Source organism: Crocodylus siamensis, chromosome 8, assembly GCF_052110815.1.
Source record: "Crocodylus siamensis isolate JL-2025a chromosome 8, ASM5211081v1, whole genome shotgun sequence".
Classification (NCBI taxonomy): domain Eukaryota; kingdom Metazoa; phylum Chordata; order Crocodylia; family Crocodylidae; genus Crocodylus; species Crocodylus siamensis.
Genome location: NC_143402.1, coordinates 52,508,879 through 52,528,639, shown reverse-complemented (window position 1 = coordinate 52,528,639; position 19,761 = coordinate 52,508,879). Strand labels below are relative to the sequence as shown.

General features: G+C 59.5%; 3 protein-coding genes across 15 annotated transcripts; 2 read left to right on the top strand and 1 right to left on the bottom strand.

The window, feature by feature from the left end:
- Positions 1–10: 10 nt before the first annotated feature.
- APEX2 (apurinic/apyrimidinic endodeoxyribonuclease 2) lies at positions 11–3,501 on the top strand. 2 transcript variants are annotated; one of them, XM_090060836.1, is made up of 6 exons: positions 11–244; positions 570–653; positions 903–1,080; positions 1,387–1,533; positions 2,240–2,309; positions 3,054–3,501. In XM_090060836.1, the coding sequence occupies exons 1-6, from the start codon at positions 133–135 to the stop codon at positions 3,276–3,278; spliced, it is 816 nt and encodes a 271-aa protein (XP_089916962.1). In that variant the 5' UTR covers positions 11–132; the 3' UTR covers positions 3,279–3,501. The 2 variants fall into 2 exon arrangements, with proteins under 2 accessions (XP_089916962.1, XP_089916961.1); XM_090060835.1 differs by having other exon boundaries at positions 2,613–3,501.
- A 146-nt stretch (positions 3,502–3,647) lies between these two features.
- On the bottom strand, positions 3,648–11,283 carry ALAS2 (5'-aminolevulinate synthase 2). Of its 6 annotated transcripts, none has more exons than XM_090060784.1 (11): positions 10,519–11,283; positions 9,117–9,280; positions 8,900–8,983; positions 8,757–8,792; positions 8,373–8,577; positions 8,004–8,188; positions 7,478–7,657; positions 7,127–7,291; positions 6,538–6,806; positions 4,334–4,496; positions 3,648–3,873 (listed from the first exon to the last, which is right to left on the bottom strand). In XM_090060784.1, the coding sequence occupies exons 1-11, from the start codon at positions 10,554–10,556 to the stop codon at positions 3,716–3,718; spliced, it is 1,647 nt and encodes a 548-aa protein (XP_089916910.1). In that variant the 5' UTR covers positions 10,557–11,283; the 3' UTR covers positions 3,648–3,715. The 6 variants fall into 6 exon arrangements, with proteins under 6 accessions (XP_089916910.1, XP_089916912.1, XP_089916908.1 ...); XM_090060786.1 differs by lacking the exon at positions 10,519–11,283 and adding an exon at positions 9,925–10,337; XM_090060782.1 differs by lacking the exon at positions 10,519–11,283 and adding an exon at positions 9,742–9,852.
- Positions 10,457–18,944, top strand: PRICKLE3 (prickle planar cell polarity protein 3). Of its 7 annotated transcripts, none has more exons than XM_090060790.1 (9): positions 10,457–10,596; positions 11,292–11,426; positions 11,744–11,952; positions 12,420–12,533; positions 13,187–13,324; positions 13,704–13,907; positions 14,118–14,304; positions 14,581–14,847; positions 15,120–18,944. In XM_090060790.1, exons 2-9 carry the CDS (start codon positions 11,354–11,356, stop codon positions 15,557–15,559), a joined length of 1,632 nt encoding a protein of 543 aa, XP_089916916.1. In that variant the 5' UTR covers positions 10,457–10,596; positions 11,292–11,353; the 3' UTR covers positions 15,560–18,944. The 7 variants fall into 7 exon arrangements, with proteins under 7 accessions (XP_089916916.1, XP_089916919.1, XP_089916917.1 ...); XM_090060793.1 differs by having other exon boundaries at positions 10,549–10,596; positions 11,341–11,426; positions 11,769–11,952; positions 13,839–13,907; XM_090060791.1 differs by having other exon boundaries at positions 10,549–10,596; positions 11,341–11,426; positions 11,769–11,952; positions 14,118–14,205.
- The last annotated feature ends 817 nt before the right edge of the window (positions 18,945–19,761 follow it).

The window sequence follows — 19,761 nt, the reverse complement described above, 5'->3', positions numbered from 1 at the left end:
GTGTGTGATTATTCCGAGGGGGCGGGGCTTGGGCGGGAGCGCGGCGTTCGAAAGGGACAGGCCTGACTTCACGCGGGCTCTTCCGGTTCGTCGGCGGGGAAGTGACGTTGTGGGCCCGCTCGGCCGGCGGGGATGCGGCTTGCTACGTGGAACGTGAACGGGCTGCGCGCGGGCCCCGGGCCGGCCCCAATTTTGGCGGCGCTGGACGCTCACGTGGTCTGCCTGCAGGAGACGCGCCTGACCCGTACGTCACGCGGGTCGGAGGGCAAAGGGCAGAAAGAAGGCGGGGGGGGGGGTGAAGACAAGGGGTCAGAGGATAAGGGGAGAGGGGTCATAGGGCAAAGGCTTTAGACTAGGGATGTAGAGGGCAAGCAATCAGGGGCAATGTTATAGGCAAGGCTTATGGGGGGTCAAAGATCACAAGGCACCAGCCAGGATCTGGGGTCAGCGAGGGGGTGGGGGGGCAAAGGGCAGGCTGGAGGGTGGACAGTGATTTCCTAGGAGGGTGGGGGGTTATGAAGCAGGAGTCAAAGGTCAGAGGTGGAACAGGACTGATCTCTCTTCCCCAGGAGACCAACTGGATGATTCCCTGACACAGGTGGAGGGCTATACCTCTTACTTCAGCTGCTGCCGTACCCGCTCAGGTTACTCTGGTGAGGAACCCAGGTGTGCGGGAACTGTGCCTACCCCACCCCCAACTCTTCTCTTCCACCTCACTGCTCTCCCCAAGTGGGAAGAGAACCCAGGAGTCCTGGCTCCCAACCTCTCCTCCCCTCCTGAAGAACACAAGCTTCTGAGCTCCCACCCCACCCTGCTCTTACCTGCCAGCCTCCCCCTCACAGAGAACCCAGGTGTCCATGAGCTGGGTGCTAACCAGGACACCTGGGTTCCCCTGCCCGCAGGAGTAGCAACATTCTGTCGGGTGGAGGCCACACCTGAAGCAGCAGAGGAAGGGCTCTCAGGGCTGCTGGCTGGGCCAGGCGCCATGGGCAGCTACATGGACAGTGACAGCTTCAGCCCTGAGGAGCTGACAGTGCTGGACAGCGAGGGACGTGCCCTGGTCACCCACCACCGCATTCGGTGAGTGTGGAGCCTGGGGGTAGGGTGTGGGGCCCTGGCAGTGGGGCTTGGTCTGTGGGCATAGAGCTGGAGGATGGACTCTAGGCCCTGGGTAGGGCAATGAGCTATGGCTGTAGGGGGGGAGGGTTGGGGCCTGGGTGCTCAGGGTGAAGTCTGGGCAATGGGGTGGGAAATGAGTGGGGGGGACAGGGCAGAGTCGGGCAGGGCCTGGGTGCTCACAGGATGAAGTCTGGGCTGTGTAGGCAGGACCTTAAGCTGGGAGCAGGGAGCCTGAACTCCCTCATTCCTATGTTACTGCCTCCCCAGGACACCATGGGGGGCAGAGACTATGCTGACGGTGCTGAACGTTTACTGCCCCCGTGCTAGCCCCCAGCAATCACTGCGCCCTGTACCCCAGCACCGCTTCCTGCAGCTGCTGCGCCACCGTGCCCTCAGCCTGCTGCGCCATGGCAGGTACTGCCCCCCCTCAGGCTTCCCCGTGTCCCTTGAGCCTCCCAGCCTAAGACTGCCCACCCCGCCCCCACCACACACATCCTATCCATGTGCCCCCTCCAGATACCACCCCCAGGTACCATTTGACCCCTGCCAGCCCATGAACATCCACCCTCCTCATACCCTCAGCCCTGCTCTCCCAAGAACCCACAGGTGTCCTTTGACCCCCTCCTCAGGCACCCTCCTATGGCTTCAGTCCTGCCCCCACCCCCTCTGGATCCCTTTGACCCTTACAGGTGCTCTCTGTACCCCACAATGCTTGAGACCCCCACCCTTCACATCCCATCTAGGCCCCCAAGACCCTCCTCCTCCCCCCAACTTGCTCCCCCATATCCATCATGAAGACATCACAGGTTGTAGAGGCACTGTGGAGACCAAGGTGTCTGGGGGTCTCCTTCCACCATCTCTGCCCCAAAAACCCAGATCCTCCTCTAAGAGCTGGGAGGTACCAAAGCATCCAAGAGCCTTGCCCTCAACCCAACAGGTATCCACTGCCCCATGAACCTATTGAGAACCCAGGCATCCAGGGTCCCAGCACTCCCTCTCCCCAACTCCCTTCCTAGGTTTAGGGGAGGTCCAGGCTCTGCCCCCAGCTCTGATTCTCCCTTTTTGGCTTTGGCTCCACCCCCTCCCAGTCTGACTGTGCCTACCTCTTTGCCTCTGGCAGCCATGTGATGATAATGGGGGACTTGAACATAGCGCATCGGCCCATTGACCACTGCCAGCCTGGAGACCCTGTGAGTGCTGGAGGAACTTGATAAGAGGGGAGGGGATTAGGAACTTGGTGCCTGGGTTCCATCCAGGCTGGGGGAGGGGTAAGGAGTTGGCATACTTGCTGGGGCTGGAGTTGGGAGCTGGGACACTTGGGTCCTTTCTTAGCTGCAGGAAGGTGGGGGTTGGGGGGTGAGAGCAGGGTGGGGGCTGGGAGCCCAGATGTCTGGGTTCTCTACCCCCTTCTGGATGGGAGTACCAAGGCCAGAGGGGAGGATATGGGAGTCTGGACACTTAGGTCCCTCATCCTGCCCCCTCTCCCCCAACAGGAAGCATTTGCAGCCAATCCAGCACGGCGCTGGCTGGATGAGCTGCTGTCAGGGAATGGGAGTGGGGGCCCCTTCGTGGACACCTTTCGGCTGCGGCATCCAGGGCAGCGCCAGGCCTTCAGCTGCTGGCGAGGGGGTGCAGGGTTAGGGGTGCGGGCAGCCAATCAGGGCACACGGCTGGACTACATCCTGGCAGACCGCATACTGGCACTAGGGGCACTGGCTGGTGCCTCCCTGCTGCCCTCAGTGCTGGGCTCTGACCACTGCCCAGTGTTGGCTCAGCTTGGTGGTGCATTTGTGCCTGCTGCCCACCCCCCTGCCCTGGCTTCCCGCCGCACCCAGCTGAGTCTCCACTCCTTCTTGGCACCCCGGGGACCCCCTGCCCCACTCCCTGGCCCCAGTGGAGCCAGGAAGAGGCTAGCACCAACCCTCCTGCCACAGCTGGGGGACCTGCGGAGGTACTTCAAGGTGAAGGGGCCATCCCTGGAAGCACAGGGGGAGTGTGAAGAAGAGCTGTCTCTGTATGCACTGGGGCAGAAACAGCAGGAGTCACTGTGCAATGTAGCAGTGCAGAGCCTGAAGGAGATGGATGTTGCGCAGACTGCGCTGGAGCAGAACAGCCAGGAGCCATCCCAGCATGCCTGGGAAAGCATGGACAAGGAATAGCCCAATGTGCCAAGGGGTCATGTGGACAAATGACATCCCAGCATGCACTGGGCCTGAGGGACCTACAGAGACACTTCAAGGTAGAGGGTGGGGGCAAGGGGCTGTCCCAGGCTGCAGTGGGGCAGCACAGGCAAGCATCCTTCCAAAAGGCACTTGCCACATAGTGATGGAGCTCACCCACAGTGCCATGGGGCACAGCCTATCACCAGAGGCACTGGAGCATAGTGCCTTGGTGATGGGTAGTACCCATGGGCCCCTGAGGCAGGTACCCTGCCATGCTTGGGTGGTGGTGGGGGCTGGTCTCTATAGACCCCTCCAGGTAGGGCTGTGGAGTTGTACTGGGTCTAGCCATAGGGACAGAGCTGGGGCCAGGGTGCCACATGTTTATTGTCCCATGGGTACCCTGTCATGGGTGGAGGGTGAGTCTGTGCATCCATTCATCTGGCGCAAAGGGGCACAGATAGGGCCCCAAAGCAGTCACGCTCCCACTGACTGAGCAGCTCCAGATGCAGAGGGCGCTGGCAGAAGCCACAAGTCGGGTCTCCCGGAGGCATCAGTGGCAGCCCCTCTGCCTCCCATGCCTGGGACAAGCACTCTGGAGGGAGCATGGAATCAAGGGGAGTAGTCAGAGCCCTGACCCCAACACCTCTGATCTTATGCCCTAGCCACCCCCCTCCCTTGCTGTTTTAAGCCTTATTCTGTAGCCATGCCCCCTCCCCTTGGCGTTGAGGCCACATCCCTAAGCCTGGCCCTTCCCCTATGCCAATGGCTCCTGCTCTCCTTTGCCTAGGACCAAGGCAGGCCCTGCCCCCTTCTGCTCCTATTATCCCTTAACAATGTCCAGCCCCCACCCACTGCTTGTGTCCCTGGCCTTGCCCCTCAGACTGCTGTCCCACCTCCTACCCAGACACACACCATTCAGCTCCTGTGCCATATGTTAGTAACACCCCATAAGCACACCCCCTCCCCCCTGCAGCTCTGCTTCCTTGGATGCTTAGCCCTACCCCCTGCTTCCAGGCCCAAACCCCTACCCCAAGCCCCATCTGCCCACTCACCAACTAGGTGCTCAATCATGGGTGGAGTGTGATGTGGGGTGGGTGCCAGGCGCAGCAGCTCATGGCCACGTGGCACCGTGGGGTAGTTGATGGCCTGGATGTAGATGCCATCATGGGTCAGGAGCCGCTCACTCACCCGGGTGCAGGCTGCTGCCTCCCCCACCTGTACCAGGGATGCAGGAGTTGGAGGTCTCTCTCTTTCTCAGCTGCATGTAGCCAGGCAAGCAAGCCTTCCTACCTGCCCCCACCCTCCCAGGAGCTGTAGTAGAGCAGGACATCTAAGGGCTGAATGTTAGGCAGCACCACACAAGAGCATTTAACATCCTCTTCACTCCTACAGTGGGCCCTGATCCTTCACTAGCCTGGCAAGTCTCACCCAACAGCCTACCCAGCAGCCTTCTGGTGGCCCCCTCCTTCCCCCAGCCTGCATTAGTGTGGCCCCAGCTGCCAGGAATACCTAGCACTTCAGCTGCATGTGAAGTGTTGGAGGCCTGCAGGACTCAGGCCAAGAACAGCCAGTTCTAGCCATGTAGCGGGCAGAGAGCTGTTTGTGGGGGACCAGTAGGGCTGGGTACGTCTACACGAGCTGCTTACTGTGCAGTTAACCAATCAGCTGTGCAGTAAACATCTCGGCATCTGCATGTGTACCCCTACCTTGGCACATGGAACTAATGAACCCCTGCAGCAGGGAAGGACTTGTGAACAGAAATACTGTCCTGGAGCCAAGTTTTTTTGGGGGGGCCAAAGTTCATATGTAGACACTGCCTTAGCTGTCTGGGGCATGGTTCCTCAGTATGGGGCTAGCTGGCAGACATCCCTTGTATGGGCGCACCATAGACAGCTGCTCCCCAGCACAAAGAGCTGGGGGAGCAGCCCTGGGCTGTGTGGCTGGAGTGCAGCGTGCCTCAGTGCAGGGGCTGCCTGCCAGCTAGCCCTGCACTGAGGTACCCCATGCCCTATTCAAGCCCCCAGCTCCCTTAGATCCCCTGCCCACCCAGCCTGCGCCAACCAGGCTCCACATACTGTACACAAATCAACTCCAGAGCAAATTAAAGCAGTGAACCCTGAAGAAAAAAGCACTGACGGTTACTGGTCTGCATTAATTGTGCATGTAGATGTGCCCACAGGTATGCAGCAGGGCTGTGCTGTGGCATCACTATGGCCAGGACTGTGGCTGATGCCCCACAACCACCTGTGTATGGACAGCCATGAGCCTTTTGATTTCAGGCTCTTCCTGCACCATCTGTGCTTCATGTGAAGCAGGTGCGAAGGGGGTGCTGCTGTACTGTGTGGTGAAGGACCTAAACTGGCCCTTGCAGACTACCAGATAAGGTCAAATGCATCCATTCAGGCTGATTATACAACCACATTCATTTTCCTGTTCACAATTAGTGGAGGCATGGTTTTCCAAATCTGCCCAGGGAGAAGAGGGTCTGACAGAAAAGGGGGAGGCAAGGGGCCCACCTCCCCCCACAGGTTTATTGCCCCTGCAGGGGGAACGGGACATAGTTGAGGCAAACCTCCAACACTGACAGTCTGTGCCTAGGAAATCTTAACACAATTTTACTTTTTCCATATGTGGGATCTAACTATGGGGGGTCATCTTATATTAGAGTGAATAGGGTAACCTCTACTTATGAGCATTGTCTTGTATTTGAGTAAATACAGTAGAATCTAATTATCAAGAGGAGCTGGTCTTATATGGGAGTAATTACAGCACATGTCTGCACACACACACATACACTGTTGTGTTGCCTGGACACAAAAAAAACCACACACACACACACACACACACGAGGTCTGAGATGCACACACTTGTGCACACCTGCTACCCCTGCCACAACCATTCTAGGCCCCCACTTCTATTCCCTGTGCGGAGGGAATCCCCATGTCCTGCCCTACCTCATTCTCAGGGACTCCCCCAGCACCTTCCCTCCAGAATCCTGAAGGAACCCAGGTGTCCTCTGTCCTGGGCCCCACACCCAGGGAACACAGGGGTCCTGCCTCCCCATTTCCCCTCCAGGGAACTTAGATGTTCTCTGACCCCCACACCTCCATGGTCCCACCCTCCCAGACTTCAGGGGTCCTGCCCCATCCTAATCCCCAGGGAACCCAGATATCCTCTTCCCCTTGTCCAGTCCCCCATTCCCATGATCCTCACCCCTGACCCCCTCCCCCACCCCCATCCCAAGACCCAGACTCACACGCAGGGGTACAATGTGGCTTTGGCTGGGTAGGGCAGGGAGCCGGGCATCACGCAGGCAGCGGCGCAGCATGGCAGCGTGGCGCTGGTGGGCACGGCGCAGTGCCTGACCCTCAGTCCCTGCCAGCACAGCCAGTGCTGCCAGTGCCCCAGCCAGCACTGCAGGGGGCAGTGCTGTGGTGAAGATCAGCCCCGGTGCCAGGCTGCGCACTGCATCCACCAACACTCGTGGCCCTGCAATGTACCCTCCCACTGCACCCACTGCCTTGCCTGGTGTAGAGGGAGGGACAGGGGGTTAGAAACCTGGAACCCAGGTATCCAGGAGCCCTGGGCCCCCCCCAGAGCCTGCAGCCCTCCTCCCTCCATCAGGGAGCCCCAGACCCACCCAGCAGAGCCTGCAACTCTCCCAGAATCGGGAAGAGCCCAGGCATCTGGGAAGCCCCAGTCTCAGGAGGAAAACCCAGGCCCCTGGGGCCCAGACCACCACTCCAACTCCCCCGGCACTGGGGGAGGGGGGGTATGTTAGAACAGGGAACCCAGATGTCCAGGCTCCCCCTGCTCTCTGAGGGGATCCAGGTGCCTGGGCTCACCGAGGGTGCCAGAGACAATGTCGAGCTGGTTCTGGAGACCATCGCGCTCCGCAATGCCGCCACCACGTGACCCATAGAGCCCCACAGCATGGACCTCGTCTGCAAATGTCAGTGCCCCATGCGCCCGTGCCACCTCCAGCAGCTCCCCCAGCGGGCAGATTGAGCCTGGGGGCAGCAGGGGGTCAGAGGTCCCCTTACTTCCAACCTGCAGCCTCTCCTATAGCCCTGCGACACTCCTCAATCCCAATCTGCAGCCCACCCCTGCCAAAATAGGTACCCTTCATTCCCAACCTGCAGCTTTCTCTTCATGGTGGCCTTCCCTCCTGACTCACAGCCCCCACCCAGCCATACCATCCATAGAGTGCACAGTCTCGAAGGCCACAATCTTGGGGGTGCTGGGCGCTGTGTGCCGCAGCAACTCATCCAGGTGCGCTGGGTCATTGTGGCGGAAGATGTGGCGTGGTGCCCCGCTGCGTCTGATGCCCTGGATCATGGATGCATGATTCCCCGCGTCCGAGAATACCTCACAGCCTGGGGGGGCATGGGGTAGGCTGCCAAAACTGTGGAATCCAGGTGTCTGGGCTCCCAAACCACCCAGACCCCCTTCCTGAGTGGGGATAGAATGTAGGTGTCCAAACACCCAGTCCCACATCCTAGTCCCCCTTCTCAGAGATGCATGAGAACCCACGTATCTGGGCTCTCAACCCCGCACTGGGGAGGGAACTCAGGTATCTGGGGCCCTCGAGGACCCCAACCCTGCCCCCCTCCCACCCCACCCTGAATCACAGAGGGGCCCCATAATCCCACACCCTCTGAAGGAAGGGAACCTGGGCCTCTCCAACTCCCTTTCCAGGACAGAACCCAGGCATCTGGGTACCTGGCAGTAGGCTGGCCAGGGTGCTAAGGGTGGCGTCATTGGCCACAAAGCAGGAGGAGAAGACCAGGGCAGCATCAGTGCGGTGAAGCTTGGCCAGTGCCAGCTCCAGCGCCACATGGAACCAGCTGGTGCCTGAGATGTTCCGTGTCCCCCCGGACCCAAGGCCGTGAGCCTGGAGTGCCTCCCTGCGAGGGCAAAGACAGGGTGTGAGGAGATGTGGGTTGGGAGTGAGGAACACCATCAGGCTATGGGCCAGAAATGAAGGGGGCTCAGGGAAGGGCTGCAGGTTGAGAGTGAGGGGCACCATGAGGTGGGAGTGCAGGTCAGGAGTGAGGAGTACTGTAGGGGGGCCAGGACATAGGGTCTTACGTGGCAGCACGGAGCACTTGCGGGTGGCGGCCCAGGCCCAGGTAGTCATTGCTGCACCAGATGGCCACATCAGTGCCATGGTCAGTGCGGGCCAGGGGAGGCGTGTCCACATGGCGTGTGACGGTGCGGAAGACACGGTAGGAGTGATCCTGGCGCTTTGCCATCAGTCGCTCTGCAAAGAACTGCTCATACGGGAACGAGCCCGCTGGGGGGGTGAAGGAAGGGGGAGTCAGGATCGACGCACCACAACTCCTGTCAAAGAATCCAGGCCCCGGTTCTGTTCCCCCCTACCAGGATTAAGCCCACCCCTCCAAGCAAGATCAGGGCTCCTGGACCAAGATCAGGCCTATGCAGGATACATCCCCCCAGGATCCGGCGGCTCACCAGGCAGCTGCGGGCGGGGCGGTGCTTCCTCAATGTCTGCGGGACATGGGTGGGGTCAGGGGTCACAACTGGGACTCCTAGGTTGTGCTCCAGGGCCAGGGCCTCGGTGGGGAGGGGGTTGTCTCCGATGCTTAGGTACTCACCTGAGCCCGTGGCCACATCCTCCTGCAGCTCGGGTGGGGCCCGCTGTACTGCAGTCCCCAGCGTCTCCATCCACGGGCATGGGCCTGGCGGGGAAGCGGGGCTCAGGACCCAGGCGCCCAGGCACCTCCCCCCCCCAAAAGAACCCAGGCGTCCCGGCTCCTCCCACCCCGAGCACCCCCGTGCAGGGACACAACCCGGGAGGTCACCCGCGCTCACCCTGAGGTCCGGCGCCCTCGCGCACCCCCCGGGCCAGCACTGGGCAGCGGGCGGCGGCAGCGACCAGCAGGGGGCGGGTGCGAGCCAGGAGCGAGGCTGGGATCGGGATTGGGGCCCAGCACAGGAACGGGCAGCGCTGCAGCAGCCGGGACATCGCGAGGGTGCTGCGGAGAGGGGCGGGGGAGGGGCATGAGTGGGGATAGAATCTAGGTGCCCAAACACCCAGTCCCCCTTCTCAGAGATGCATGAGAACCCACGTGTCTGGGCTCTTAACCCCGCACTGGGGAGGGAACTCAGGTATCTGGGGCCCTCGAGGACCCCAACCCTGCCCCCCTCCCACCCCACCCTGAGCCACTGAGAACCCAGGTGTCCGGGCTCCCCGCCCTGCCCCGCCCTGGGCGTCACGAGCGAGCGCACCAGCTGCAGGGGGTTGATAAGGGCAGTGCGGCCACACCCGGGGGCAGGGAGAGCGATGCTCAGAGTCTGTGAGAGGGAAACTGAGTCACAGACAACGCTGGAGGGAACCCAGGTGTCCGGGGCCTTAGCCCTGCCCTACGTCCCACCAGACCCCACTCCCCTCTTAGCGAACCCAGGTGTCCGGGCTCCCCATCCCTGGCTTGCTTACTTGTAACTGGTTTCCCTGGGGCTGGGAAAGAACCCAGGCGTCTGGGCTCCAGTTCCCCCCCCATCCATCCCCCGAGAATCCAGGGTCCAGGTTCCTAGCTCGCCCCCACTCCCCAAAAGACCAAGGCTCCGGGCTCCCAGGCCCCACATTCCCGTAGGACCCAGGAGTCCGGGACCCTCGTACCTGTTGCCCTGCACTGAGGACGAACAACCAGCACTGAGCCCCCTTCACCCCGCACGCCTGGGCCCCCAGGGCCCAGGGAGCAAAGATAAGGACCATCTCCACCCCTTGCCCCTCCCAGCCAGGCTCCGACGCCTGGGTTCCCTCCCTGAGGGCCCGGATAAGGCAGCCCCAGCGGGGCCTGGGGGCAGGGAGAGATCCCAGGCGTCCGGACACCGCCCACCAGCCCCGCAGTCTCCTTCCACAGCCGAGAAAGACCCCCTCTGCCGTCTGAGGACCCAGGCGTCCGGGCCCCAGCCCCATCTTCCCACTGCGGGAACTGAAAAAGGACCCATCTGTCCGGGATGTCACCCAGCCCCTCCCCCCGTGGAACAGGACCCAGGCGTCCGAAACCCTGCTCAACCCAGAACTCGGAGAGAACACAGGCGTCCAGGCTCCCAGCCTCTACCCCCCCACCCCCCAGCGTCCGGATCGCCTGCCCCTGCTCAACCCATCGGCCCCCGCTGCCCTCCCCGAGAACCCAAGCTTCCGGGCCCAGCCCAGCCCCGCGCCCCCGCCAGGGGGCAGCAGAGCTCGGCCCAGGGTCACCCCACCCACAGCCGTGAGCTGGGCCTTCCCGGGATTCGCGGGGCCATGTTCACGCGGGGGTCCCGGCGCCGTCGCTCCACGCGCTCCGTGAGTCTCTCGGATGCCTGGGTTGCGCGGCGGGGGGGCGTTGGGAGCGCGGTCGCCTGGGTTCTCTGTTCTCGGGGGGATGAGACTGCTTAGACCCTGACTCAGTTTCCCCGGCCTCCCACCCACATGGGCAAGAGGGGAGTCTCCTGCCCCGTCTCGGCCCCTGCTGTTCCTGCCACCACCCATCTGAGGCAGGATTCACGTTGCAAAGCATGAAGGGAGCTGTGAGGCCAATGGGGGATTGGGTAGTGTGGGGGGCCCTCAGGGCTGCGGAGGGAGGGGGGTCTTCTTCCTGCCACCCGCCCTCATGCTGTGGTTTAGGGAATGTCCTTGGACGTCTGGGTCCCATCCTGTGCCCCCCCTGCCTGCATATCCCAGGATGCCATGGGATGCCATCCTCCCTACCCACAATCCCTTTGGACATTATGCGGGGGGGGGGGGGAAAGGGAACATTTTTACCCGTGGTCCCCTCTGCGGTTCCCCCCTCCCCCCCGTTTCCTACCCACAGTCCCTCTGGGCATTATCAGGGGGAGCACATTTTTACCCACAATCACTTGGAGTCTCCCCTTTGGTCTCTTTCGTACCCACAATCCTATATGGCCTTGTAGTGGGCTGCCATTTTACCCAGAATCCCCTTTGTCACCCCCCCCCACACCCTCTTGATCCATTGTGTCCCACAACCACCTGGGAGAAAGTGGTCCCCAGCACTTACCCACAGCCCTCTGGGGCACGGTGTCCCGGCAGCTCCCCGATACAGATGACCCCGACCGGGGGCAGCCATGTGGGGCGTGTGGGGACCAGTGCCCCGGCTTTCTGGTGCACGGATGGAGGTGAGCATATGTCTGTGTCCTCTATGTTTGTGTGGTGTGTCCAGCACCCCTGGGCACCATGTATGGGAGAGAAACTGGGACACCTGGGTTCCATGTTTTTGCATGTGTGTCCCAGATCCTGGGCTCTTTGTGTGTGTGCATGCGTCTGCACCTGTCTCAAACATCTGGGTTTCCTGTCTCCATGGGTGTCCTGGATGCCTCTGTTCCATGCTCATGTGTGTTTGTGTGACCCAGATACCTAGTGTTGTGTGTGTGATGCTTAGGTTCCATGTGATGTCAACAGCTGGGTCCTGGGCATGTGTGTGTCCATAATGCAGACACCTGGGTCCCATGTCCCTGCAGGAAGACATGCCGGCACTGCGGGTGCGGGCGTGAGGAGCATGCAGTGCAGACATTGCCTCCTGCCTTGGCTCAGGCACTCGGCCGCCTCATCTCCGACTTCCAGCGCCTCTCACTGCCCGACAACGATTCTGGCTGCACCTCTGAGGAGTACGCCTGGGTGCCACCAGGGCTTAAGCCCAAGCAGGTCAGCCCCACCTACTGGGCAGCAGGACACACCCATCAATAGAAGGTCCCACCTACCTGGGACTGGCTCCATCCATGGGGTAGGCTGCACCTACCTAGGGATGGCTCCACCCACTGGCGAATAGGCCACATCTATAGGAAGGAGGCACTGCCTGCCTTGGGCTGGCCCTGCACTCTGCCCAGCTGGGACTGGCTCAGCTTATTGAGCAGGCCAGGCTTACAAGGAGGAGGCCCCACCTACCAAGGAGGAGGTTCCACTCACCTGGAAGGCAACCCTGTCCATCAGACAGCAGGCCCCACCTATTTGAGAATGTCTTCACCCTTTGGGAAGAGGCCCCACTTACTTTGGACTGGCTCCACCCACCAGAGAACAGGCCCCACCTATCTGAGACTGGCCAGCCCCTTGATCTGGCCCTCCAGCTACAGACCCCGCCCCCTTCTCACTTCTGGCTCCGCCTGCCCCTGCAGGTGTACCAGTTCTTCAGCTGCCTGCCTGAGGACAAGGTACCCTACATCAACAGCCCTGGGGAGCGGTACCGAGTCCGCCAGCTCTTGCACCAGCTGCCCCCACATGACTGCGAGGTGAGGGTGCAGAGCCTGGGAAGGTGGGACCAGGAATCAGACCATCCACCATCAGTATCCTGCACTTTCTGTCTCAAACTGGCCCATGCAGTGTTATATTTAGCTATCCTGTGGTCTCCTGCCCCAGAGCTGGATGCATCTCAGCCATCTTGTCATGGGCATTATGCTTGGTCATTGCACCCCAGAGTGGGGCACATCTCTGAGGCATTATACTGTGCTGTTCTCCAGCCCCTCCTCCCCAGACCTAGCTGCTGCTCTGTCCTCCTCTATGGGCTTTATACTTGGCTGGCCTACCCCTACAGCTAGCTGCATCTCTGTGTGGTGATATATTCAGCTGTTGCTCCCCAGAACTAGCTGCATCTCAGCCCTCCCCATGGGCTTTATACTCAGCTGTGTCATCCCAGAGCTGGCTGCATCTGTGCATTGTTACACTGGGCTGTCACCCCAGAGCTGGCCGCATCTCTGTGCATTGTTATAATGGGCCATCAGTTGGTCAACTCAGAGCTGGCTGCATCTCTCTGAGGTGTTGTTGCCCAGATGCTCCAGAGCTGGCTGCATCTCTGTATATTGTTATACTGGGCCATTGCCTGGGTACCCTACCCCAGACCTGGTTGTATTAATGACCCCCATCCACCACTCCCCCTGGCCTACAGGCCCAGTACTGCACCTCGCTGAAAGAGGAGGAGAAGAAGGCACTGAAGCTGTTTGCACAGCAGCGGAAGCGAGAGAACCTGGGCCGCGGCATTGCCCGCATCTTCCCAGTCACCATCACCGGGGCCACCTGTGAGCAGGTAATGGGGGGTAGGGTGGACATCAGGTCCTGCAAGGTATTGTGGGAGCAGCAGGTGCAGCTAGGTCTGGAGTTGGAGCTGCTGAGTGTAATGGAGGGTTCTTGAATGCCTGGGTTCCCTCTGTGGGAGGGGAGTGGGGGCTCAGGGATGAGAGCAGGGCAGCATTGAGAGCCCAGATGCCTGGGTTCTCTGGGCAGGGAGTTGGGGCGGGGGTTCGGGTTGGGAAGCCTGGACACCTGGGTTCTCTGGATAGGGAACTGGGGGCTGGGGTTCTGGCTGGGAGCCTGGACACCAGGGTTTTGTGGGTGGGAAGTTGGGGACTCAGGAGCCCAGACACAAGGGTCTCCCTGACAGCTTTCCCCCTCCTCCTCCACTGCAGTGTGGGAAGCAGGTGCAGGGCGGGGACATAGGGGTGGTGGCCACCCGGGCGGGCCTTGGGGCCTGCTGGCACCCCCAGTGCTTCCAGTGCGCTGCCTGTTGTGAGCTGCTGGTCGACCTCATCTACTTCTACCAGGATGGGCAGGTCTACTGCGGGCGGCACCATGCTGAACGCCTGCACCCCCGCTGCCAGGCCTGTGATGAGGTGGGCAGGGCCTTGGAAGAGGAGGTGGGGCCACAGGGAAGAGGAGTGGGGTTCTTGGCCAGGATGGCAGAGGGTGTGGCTATGGGACAAGGGGAGGGTGGGGCTCTGAGGGTGTTGATGGAGGCAAAGGGGGAAGAGCTATGGGAATGGGGGGGCTCTGAGACCATGGAGGGGGCAGTGTCCCTTTTAACTCTCATCATGCCCTTCCAGCTGATCTTCGCAGGCACCTGCACAGCAGCCGAGGGGGGGCACTGGCACAAGGGGCACTTCTGCTGCGTGGAGTGTGAGGCAGCGCTGGGTGGGTGCCATTATGTCATGCGCCAGGGCCGTCCCCACTGTGTCGCCTGCTATCAGGCCTTATACGCTGAATACTGTGACACCTGCGGCAACCGCATCGGTACGGGCCAGGGGATGTACCCAGGTGTCTCGGTGGGGGTGATAGGTGAGCAAGGAGTCTGGGAAACCCAAGTGTCCAGAGAGGTGGGTAAAAGAAACCCAGGAATCCAGACACCTGGGTTTCCTGGGCTACTGTGTCCCCCTTACCCACCTCCCCAGACACCTGAGTTCCTTGGGGAGGTGGGTAATAGGGACCCAGGAATCCACAGGGTGTGCAGTAGGAGGGTAGCAGATGGCCCCAGCTGCCCTCACAACCCCTACCATCTGCTCCCCCTAGGGCTGGAGCAGGGGCGGATGGCCTTCGAGGGTCAGCACTGGCACGCGACGCCCACCTGCTTCTGCTGCACCTGCTGCCACCGGCCCCTGCTGGGACTGCCGTTCCTGCCCCGTGGGGGACAGATCTACTGCTCTCCTGCCTGTGCCCAGGGCAGGGCCACCCCCCCTGCCTCACCTGGGACCCTCCTGGGGTGCCGCAGTTGGAGTGGTGGGGTTGAGACCCCTGACACTGGCGCCAGCAGCATCCCTGCCAGCCAGCAGGACCCAGGTAGACTGGGGAGATGGGTAAGGGGGACCCAGGTGTCCTGGGTGGTGGATATGGAGGACCCAGGAAGCTGGGGAACCCAGATGTCCAGGAAGATGGTGATGAGAGACCTAGGAGTCAGGGGAGGTGGGTAACAGGATCCCAGGGGTGCAGGAAAGTGGGCATGGAGCCTGAAATATCTGGTGGGGGTGTGCAGACACACAGTGAAGGACCTCTGGGGGAAGGGGCAGTAGAGGGGTCCCCTTCCCGCTCTCTAATGCCCACTTTCCTCACAGGCCCCGGATGCCCCTTCCAGCGGGGGATGCCACACCGCCACTCCATGCCCAAGCTGGGCTCAGGGGTTGCCCGCCCCACTTCTGCCCTCCTTTGCCAGCCCCCAGAAGGGGTGGGGAACAAGATAGAGGGCTCCTCTCAGCCCCCGCAGCAGAGAAGCGGGGGTCGGGCCAACTCTGACAACACCCTGCACCTGCGAGGAGATGCAGGACAGAGCCCTGCCCCTCCCCTGCCACCAGGCCAAGGGGGGTCCCTGGGAGCTTTGGTACTTCCTTGGGCCTTGTTCTCCTCATCATCATCTTCCTCTGAGGAAGAGGAAGGCTACTTCATGGGCGAGCCCATCCCCCTTCCCCCCCAGCTGCAGTCTCGCCCTTGTGGCACCCCGCCCCCTCCCCATCCTAAGGGGCACCGGGGAAGGAACAAGGGCTGCATTGTGGCCTGAGCCTGCCCCTGCTGGTGCACTTTGACCTTTGACCGTGTAAGAACCCAAGTGTCTGGGGAGGCAGAAAAGGGTGACCTGAGAGTCTAGGGAACCCAGCTCCCTGGGGGAATGGGCAAGGAGGTCCCAGGAGTCTGGGGAATCCAGGAGTCCAGGGGTGTGGGCATAGGGGTCCCAGAAGTACCCCCCACCCATGCATTTTGGCTTTTGATCTCCCTGGGGCAGGGCAGCAGCCTCTGAGGCATTAGGCACTATGGCCTTGTCCCAAAGACTTCTGACTTGGTGGTGGTGACCTCTGACTTTCTGGCATGGGGCAATATGAGCAGCCTCTAAAGCGTTTGGTGACATGATCATTGGGCTTGGTGACTTCTGACCTTCCCAAGTCATGCATTTTGCTGAGGTAGTTGGTGCACCGACTACTTTAACCTTTTGACTCTGGTGGCCTTTTTCTAATTACCTTTGAATGGTGGTGTGGTGGTTGACCTTCCTACTCTGAGATTCTCCATGTGGCTTTTGAAACATCCTCTCCCACAGGTGAACCTTTGGCCTTTCAGTTTGTGTTGGGAGGCCTTTTCCTCTATGACCTCAGCCTCTCAGGCCCTTGGGTAATCTCTTAATGGTGACCTTTGAACTCCCAACTCCCAAAATTTGGCCTGTGGTGAAGTCAGCTGGGTTTAGGCTCCTCACCCTTTAAAATTAGTTTATTAAAGCATTCATTTAAAATATAAACAACCTTTCTGCAAGCTGATGTTGGCGACCGGCATGGACAGCTAGAGACCCTCTGGGTAAAAATTCATGGGGAATTCGGCACAGGGGACACAACGGTGGGAGTCTACTACAGACCTCCCACTCAAAGTCCCGAGCTTGACCAGGAGTTCGCCCAGGAACTGACTGAGGCCGCTTGCTCCAGGACCTTGGTTGTCATGGGTGACTTCAATTACCCAGACATCTCGTGGAAAGATCACTCAGCTAAATCTGAGTGGGCGCAAAGCTTTCTCTCGTGCGTGGATGACCTCTACCTGACTCAAGAAGTCTATGGGCCAACGAGAGGCAAAGCGCTGCTCGACCTGGTACTGGCTACGGGGGACGACCTAATCGGCGACCTAGTGATTGATGGGAAGTTGGGTGACAGCGACCACGAGCTGATCACCTTCACCATCCGCTGTAACGCTGGCAAGTCAGTCAGCAACACAGAAGTCCTTGACTTCAGAAAAGCCGACTTTGACAAGCTCAAGAGGCTAGTCAGTCAGGCCCTCAGGGACCATGACCCCAGGGAGTTGGGAGTTCAAGAAGAGTGGTTGCTTCTCAAGGAAGCGATCCTCAGTGCACAAGCTAAATCTATTCCAACACGGAGGAAAGGCAGCAAGAAGGCACAGCAGCCCCCCCTGGCTCTCCAGAGACCTAGCGGACCTACTGTGGCTAAAAAGGAAAGCCTACAAAGGATGGAGGACAGGATTCACCTCCAAGGAGGATTACTCCGCGCTGGTGCGGTCCTGCAGGGAGCAAACCAGGAAAGCCAAGGCTGCAACTGAACTCCAACTAGCTTCAGGCATCGAGGACAACAAAAAGTCCTTTTTCAGATTTGTGGGGAGCCGGAGGAAAAGCAAGGGCAATGTTGGACCCCTGCTAAACCAGATGGGGCAACTGACAACTGACGCCCAGGAAAAAGCCAACCTATTAAATAGGTACTTTGCGTCAGTCTTTCATCAGTCACACGGGATGCCCATGCCTGCTATGGGACAGGGAAATCTGGGTGAGGGGGATCCCCTACCCTCCATCAATGCTGACCTCGTGAAGGAACACCTTGAGAAGCTAGATACCTTCAAGTCAGCTGGCCCTGACAATCTGCACCCCAGGGTACTCAAGGAGCTGGGGAGCGTCATAGCCCAGCCCCTGGCACGGATCTTTGAAAACTCCTGGTGCTCTGGTGTAGTGCCCGAAGACTGGAAGAAGGCCAATGTGGTGCCAATCTTCAAGAAAGGGAGGAGAGTGGATCCGGCTAACTACAGGCCCATTAGCCTGACTTCTATCCTGGGGAAGATCTTAGAAAAGTTTATTAAGGAGGCCATCCTTGAGGGACTGGCCCAGGCTAACATTCTAAGGGACAGCCAGCATGGGTTTGTTGCGGGTAGGTCTTGTTTGACCAATCTCATTTCCTTCTATGACCAGGTGACCTATCACCTGGACAAGGGAGAAGAGATTGATGTCATATATCTTGACTTCAAAAAAGCTTTTGATCTGGTATCCCATGATCACCTCTTGGCCAAACTGCCCAGTTGTGGCTTTGGCTCCACCACGATCCGCTGGCTGGGAAATTGGCTTTGTGGTCGGACCCAGAGGGTTGTGATTGATGGCAGTCACTCATCGTGGTACCCTGTGACCAGTGGGGTCCCTCAAGGCTCTGTCCTGGGACCCATACTGTTCAACATATTCATTAACGATGTGGACATTGGAATCAGGAGTGGACTGGCCAAGTTCGCCGATGACACCAAACTTTGGGGCAAAGCATCCACGCCAGAAGATAGGCGGGTGATCCAGGCTGACCTGGACAAGCTCAGCAAATGGGCAGACGAGAACCTCATGATGTTTAACACCGAAAAATGCAAGGTTCTCCACCTTGGGAGGAAAAACCTGCAGCACCCTTATAGGCTCGGCAGTGCTACGTTGGTTAACACTACAGAAGAAAGAGACATGGGGGTCATCATTGACCACAAGATGAACATGAGCCTGCAAAGCAATGCTGCGGCTAGTAAAGCGACCAAAATGCTGGCGTGCATCCATAGATGCTTCTCGAGCAAATCCCGGGACATCATTCTCCCCTTGTACTCAGCCTTAGTGAGGCCGCAGCTGGAGTACTGCATCCAGTTTTGGGCTCCACAATTCAAAAAGGATGTGGAGAAGCTTGAGAGAGTCCAGAGGAGAGCCACGCGCATGATCAGAGGTCAGGAAAACAGATCTTACGATGACAGGCTGAGAGCCATGGGACTCTTTAGCCTGGACAAGCGCAGGCTCAGGGGTGATCTGATGGCCACCTACAAGTTTATCAGGGGTGACCACCAGGATCTGGGGGAACATCTGTTCACCAGAGCGCCCCAAGGGATGACGAGGTCGAATGGTCACAAACTCCTGCAAGACCGTTTCAGGCTGGACATAAGGAAGAATTTCTTTACTCTCCGAGCCCCCAAGGTCTGGAACAGTCTGCCAGCGGAGGTGGTTCAAGCGCCTACATTGAACACCTTCAAGAGTAAATTGGATGCTTATCTTGCTGAGATCCTATGACCCCAGCTGACTTCCTGCCCTTTGGGCAGGGGGCTGGACTCGATGATCTCCCGAGATCCCTTCCAGCCCTAATGTCTATGAAATTCTAATAAAAGCAGTGCTAATAAAAGATGGCAAGACATGCAGGTGTCCAGGGAGGTGGGTTAGGTGGGCCCAGGTATCTGGAAACATGGGTGAGGAGGATCCAGGAGTTTGGAGGACCCAGCTATCCAGGGAGGTGGGTGTGGGGACCCAGAAGTCCAGGGGACCCAGGCATCCGAGGAAGGTGGAAAAAGGGCATCCAGGTGCCTGGGGCAATGTGCTCAGTATAATGAACAGCCATTCCAGCTGCACCACCCCAGAGCTGGGTGCATCTTAAAGGTGGCTTCAATTCCCTTGTCACCATCTCATATCAGGACACAACACGGGACAAACTGGTCTCACAGCAGCTTCCCCCCACCCCAGCCATGCCCCGGGGGTAGGGGTGGGGGGGGCCCACCCACCAACACCAGCCTGCTTCACCCCACCCCTGTGGGTTTGTCCTACCTTAACCCAGGGGACAAGGGCAGATGTTAGCAATGGAGGAAGACAGCTGGGGGGGAGGGGAAACAACCCCAAGTACTTTACATTTGGGGGAGGAAAGAAGAAAGAAAACCCTCCATAGAATCATAGAAGTTGGGTCGGAAGGGACCTTGCTCTGTTGTGCTCTCTTGAAAAAAAAATTTTTTTAAAAAGAGTCCAGAGGAGGGCCACCCACATGATCCGGGGACAATAGGGCAGACCCTACATTGAAAGACTGCGGGACCTAAACCTGTTCAGCCTTCACAAGAGAAGGCTGAGGGGGGACCTGGTGACTGTCTATAAACTCACTAGGGGGGACCAGAAGGGTTTGGGGGATTTCCCCTAGTGCCCCCTGGCATAACAAGGAACAATGGACACAAATTATT

Coding starts and splice junctions, on each gene's coding strand:
- APEX2 (XM_090060835.1), top strand. CDS start 133: ATGCGGCTTGCTACGTGGAACGTGAACGGGCTGCGCGCGGGCCCCGGG. Junction 245..569: donor GCAGGAGACGCGCCTGACCC/GTACGTCACGCG, acceptor TCTCTTCCCCAG/GAGACCAACTGGATGATTCC. Junction 2,310..2,612: donor ACTGCCAGCCTGGAGACCCT/GTGAGTGCTGGA, acceptor CTCCCCCAACAG/GAAGCATTTGCAGCCAATCC.
- ALAS2 (XM_090060782.1), bottom strand. CDS start 9,809: ATGGATGGGGGGGGAACTGGAGCCCAGACGCCTGGGTTCTTTCCCAGC. Junction 8,189..8,372: donor CAAGTGCTCCGTGCTGCCAC/GTAAGACCCTAT, acceptor TTGCCCTCGCAG/GGAGGCACTCCAGGCTCACG. Junction 6,807..7,126: donor CATTGTCTCTGGCACCCTCG/GTGAGCCCAGGC, acceptor CCTCTACACCAG/GCAAGGCAGTGGGTGCAGTG.
- PRICKLE3 (XM_090060789.1), top strand. CDS start 10,555: ATGTTCACGCGGGGGTCCCGGCGCCGTCGCTCCACGCGCTCC. Junction 13,325..13,703: donor CCGGGGCCACCTGTGAGCAG/GTAATGGGGGGT, acceptor CCTCCACTGCAG/TGTGGGAAGCAGGTGCAGGG. Junction 14,848..15,119: donor TGCCAGCCAGCAGGACCCAG/GTAGACTGGGGA, acceptor CTTTCCTCACAG/GCCCCGGATGCCCCTTCCAG.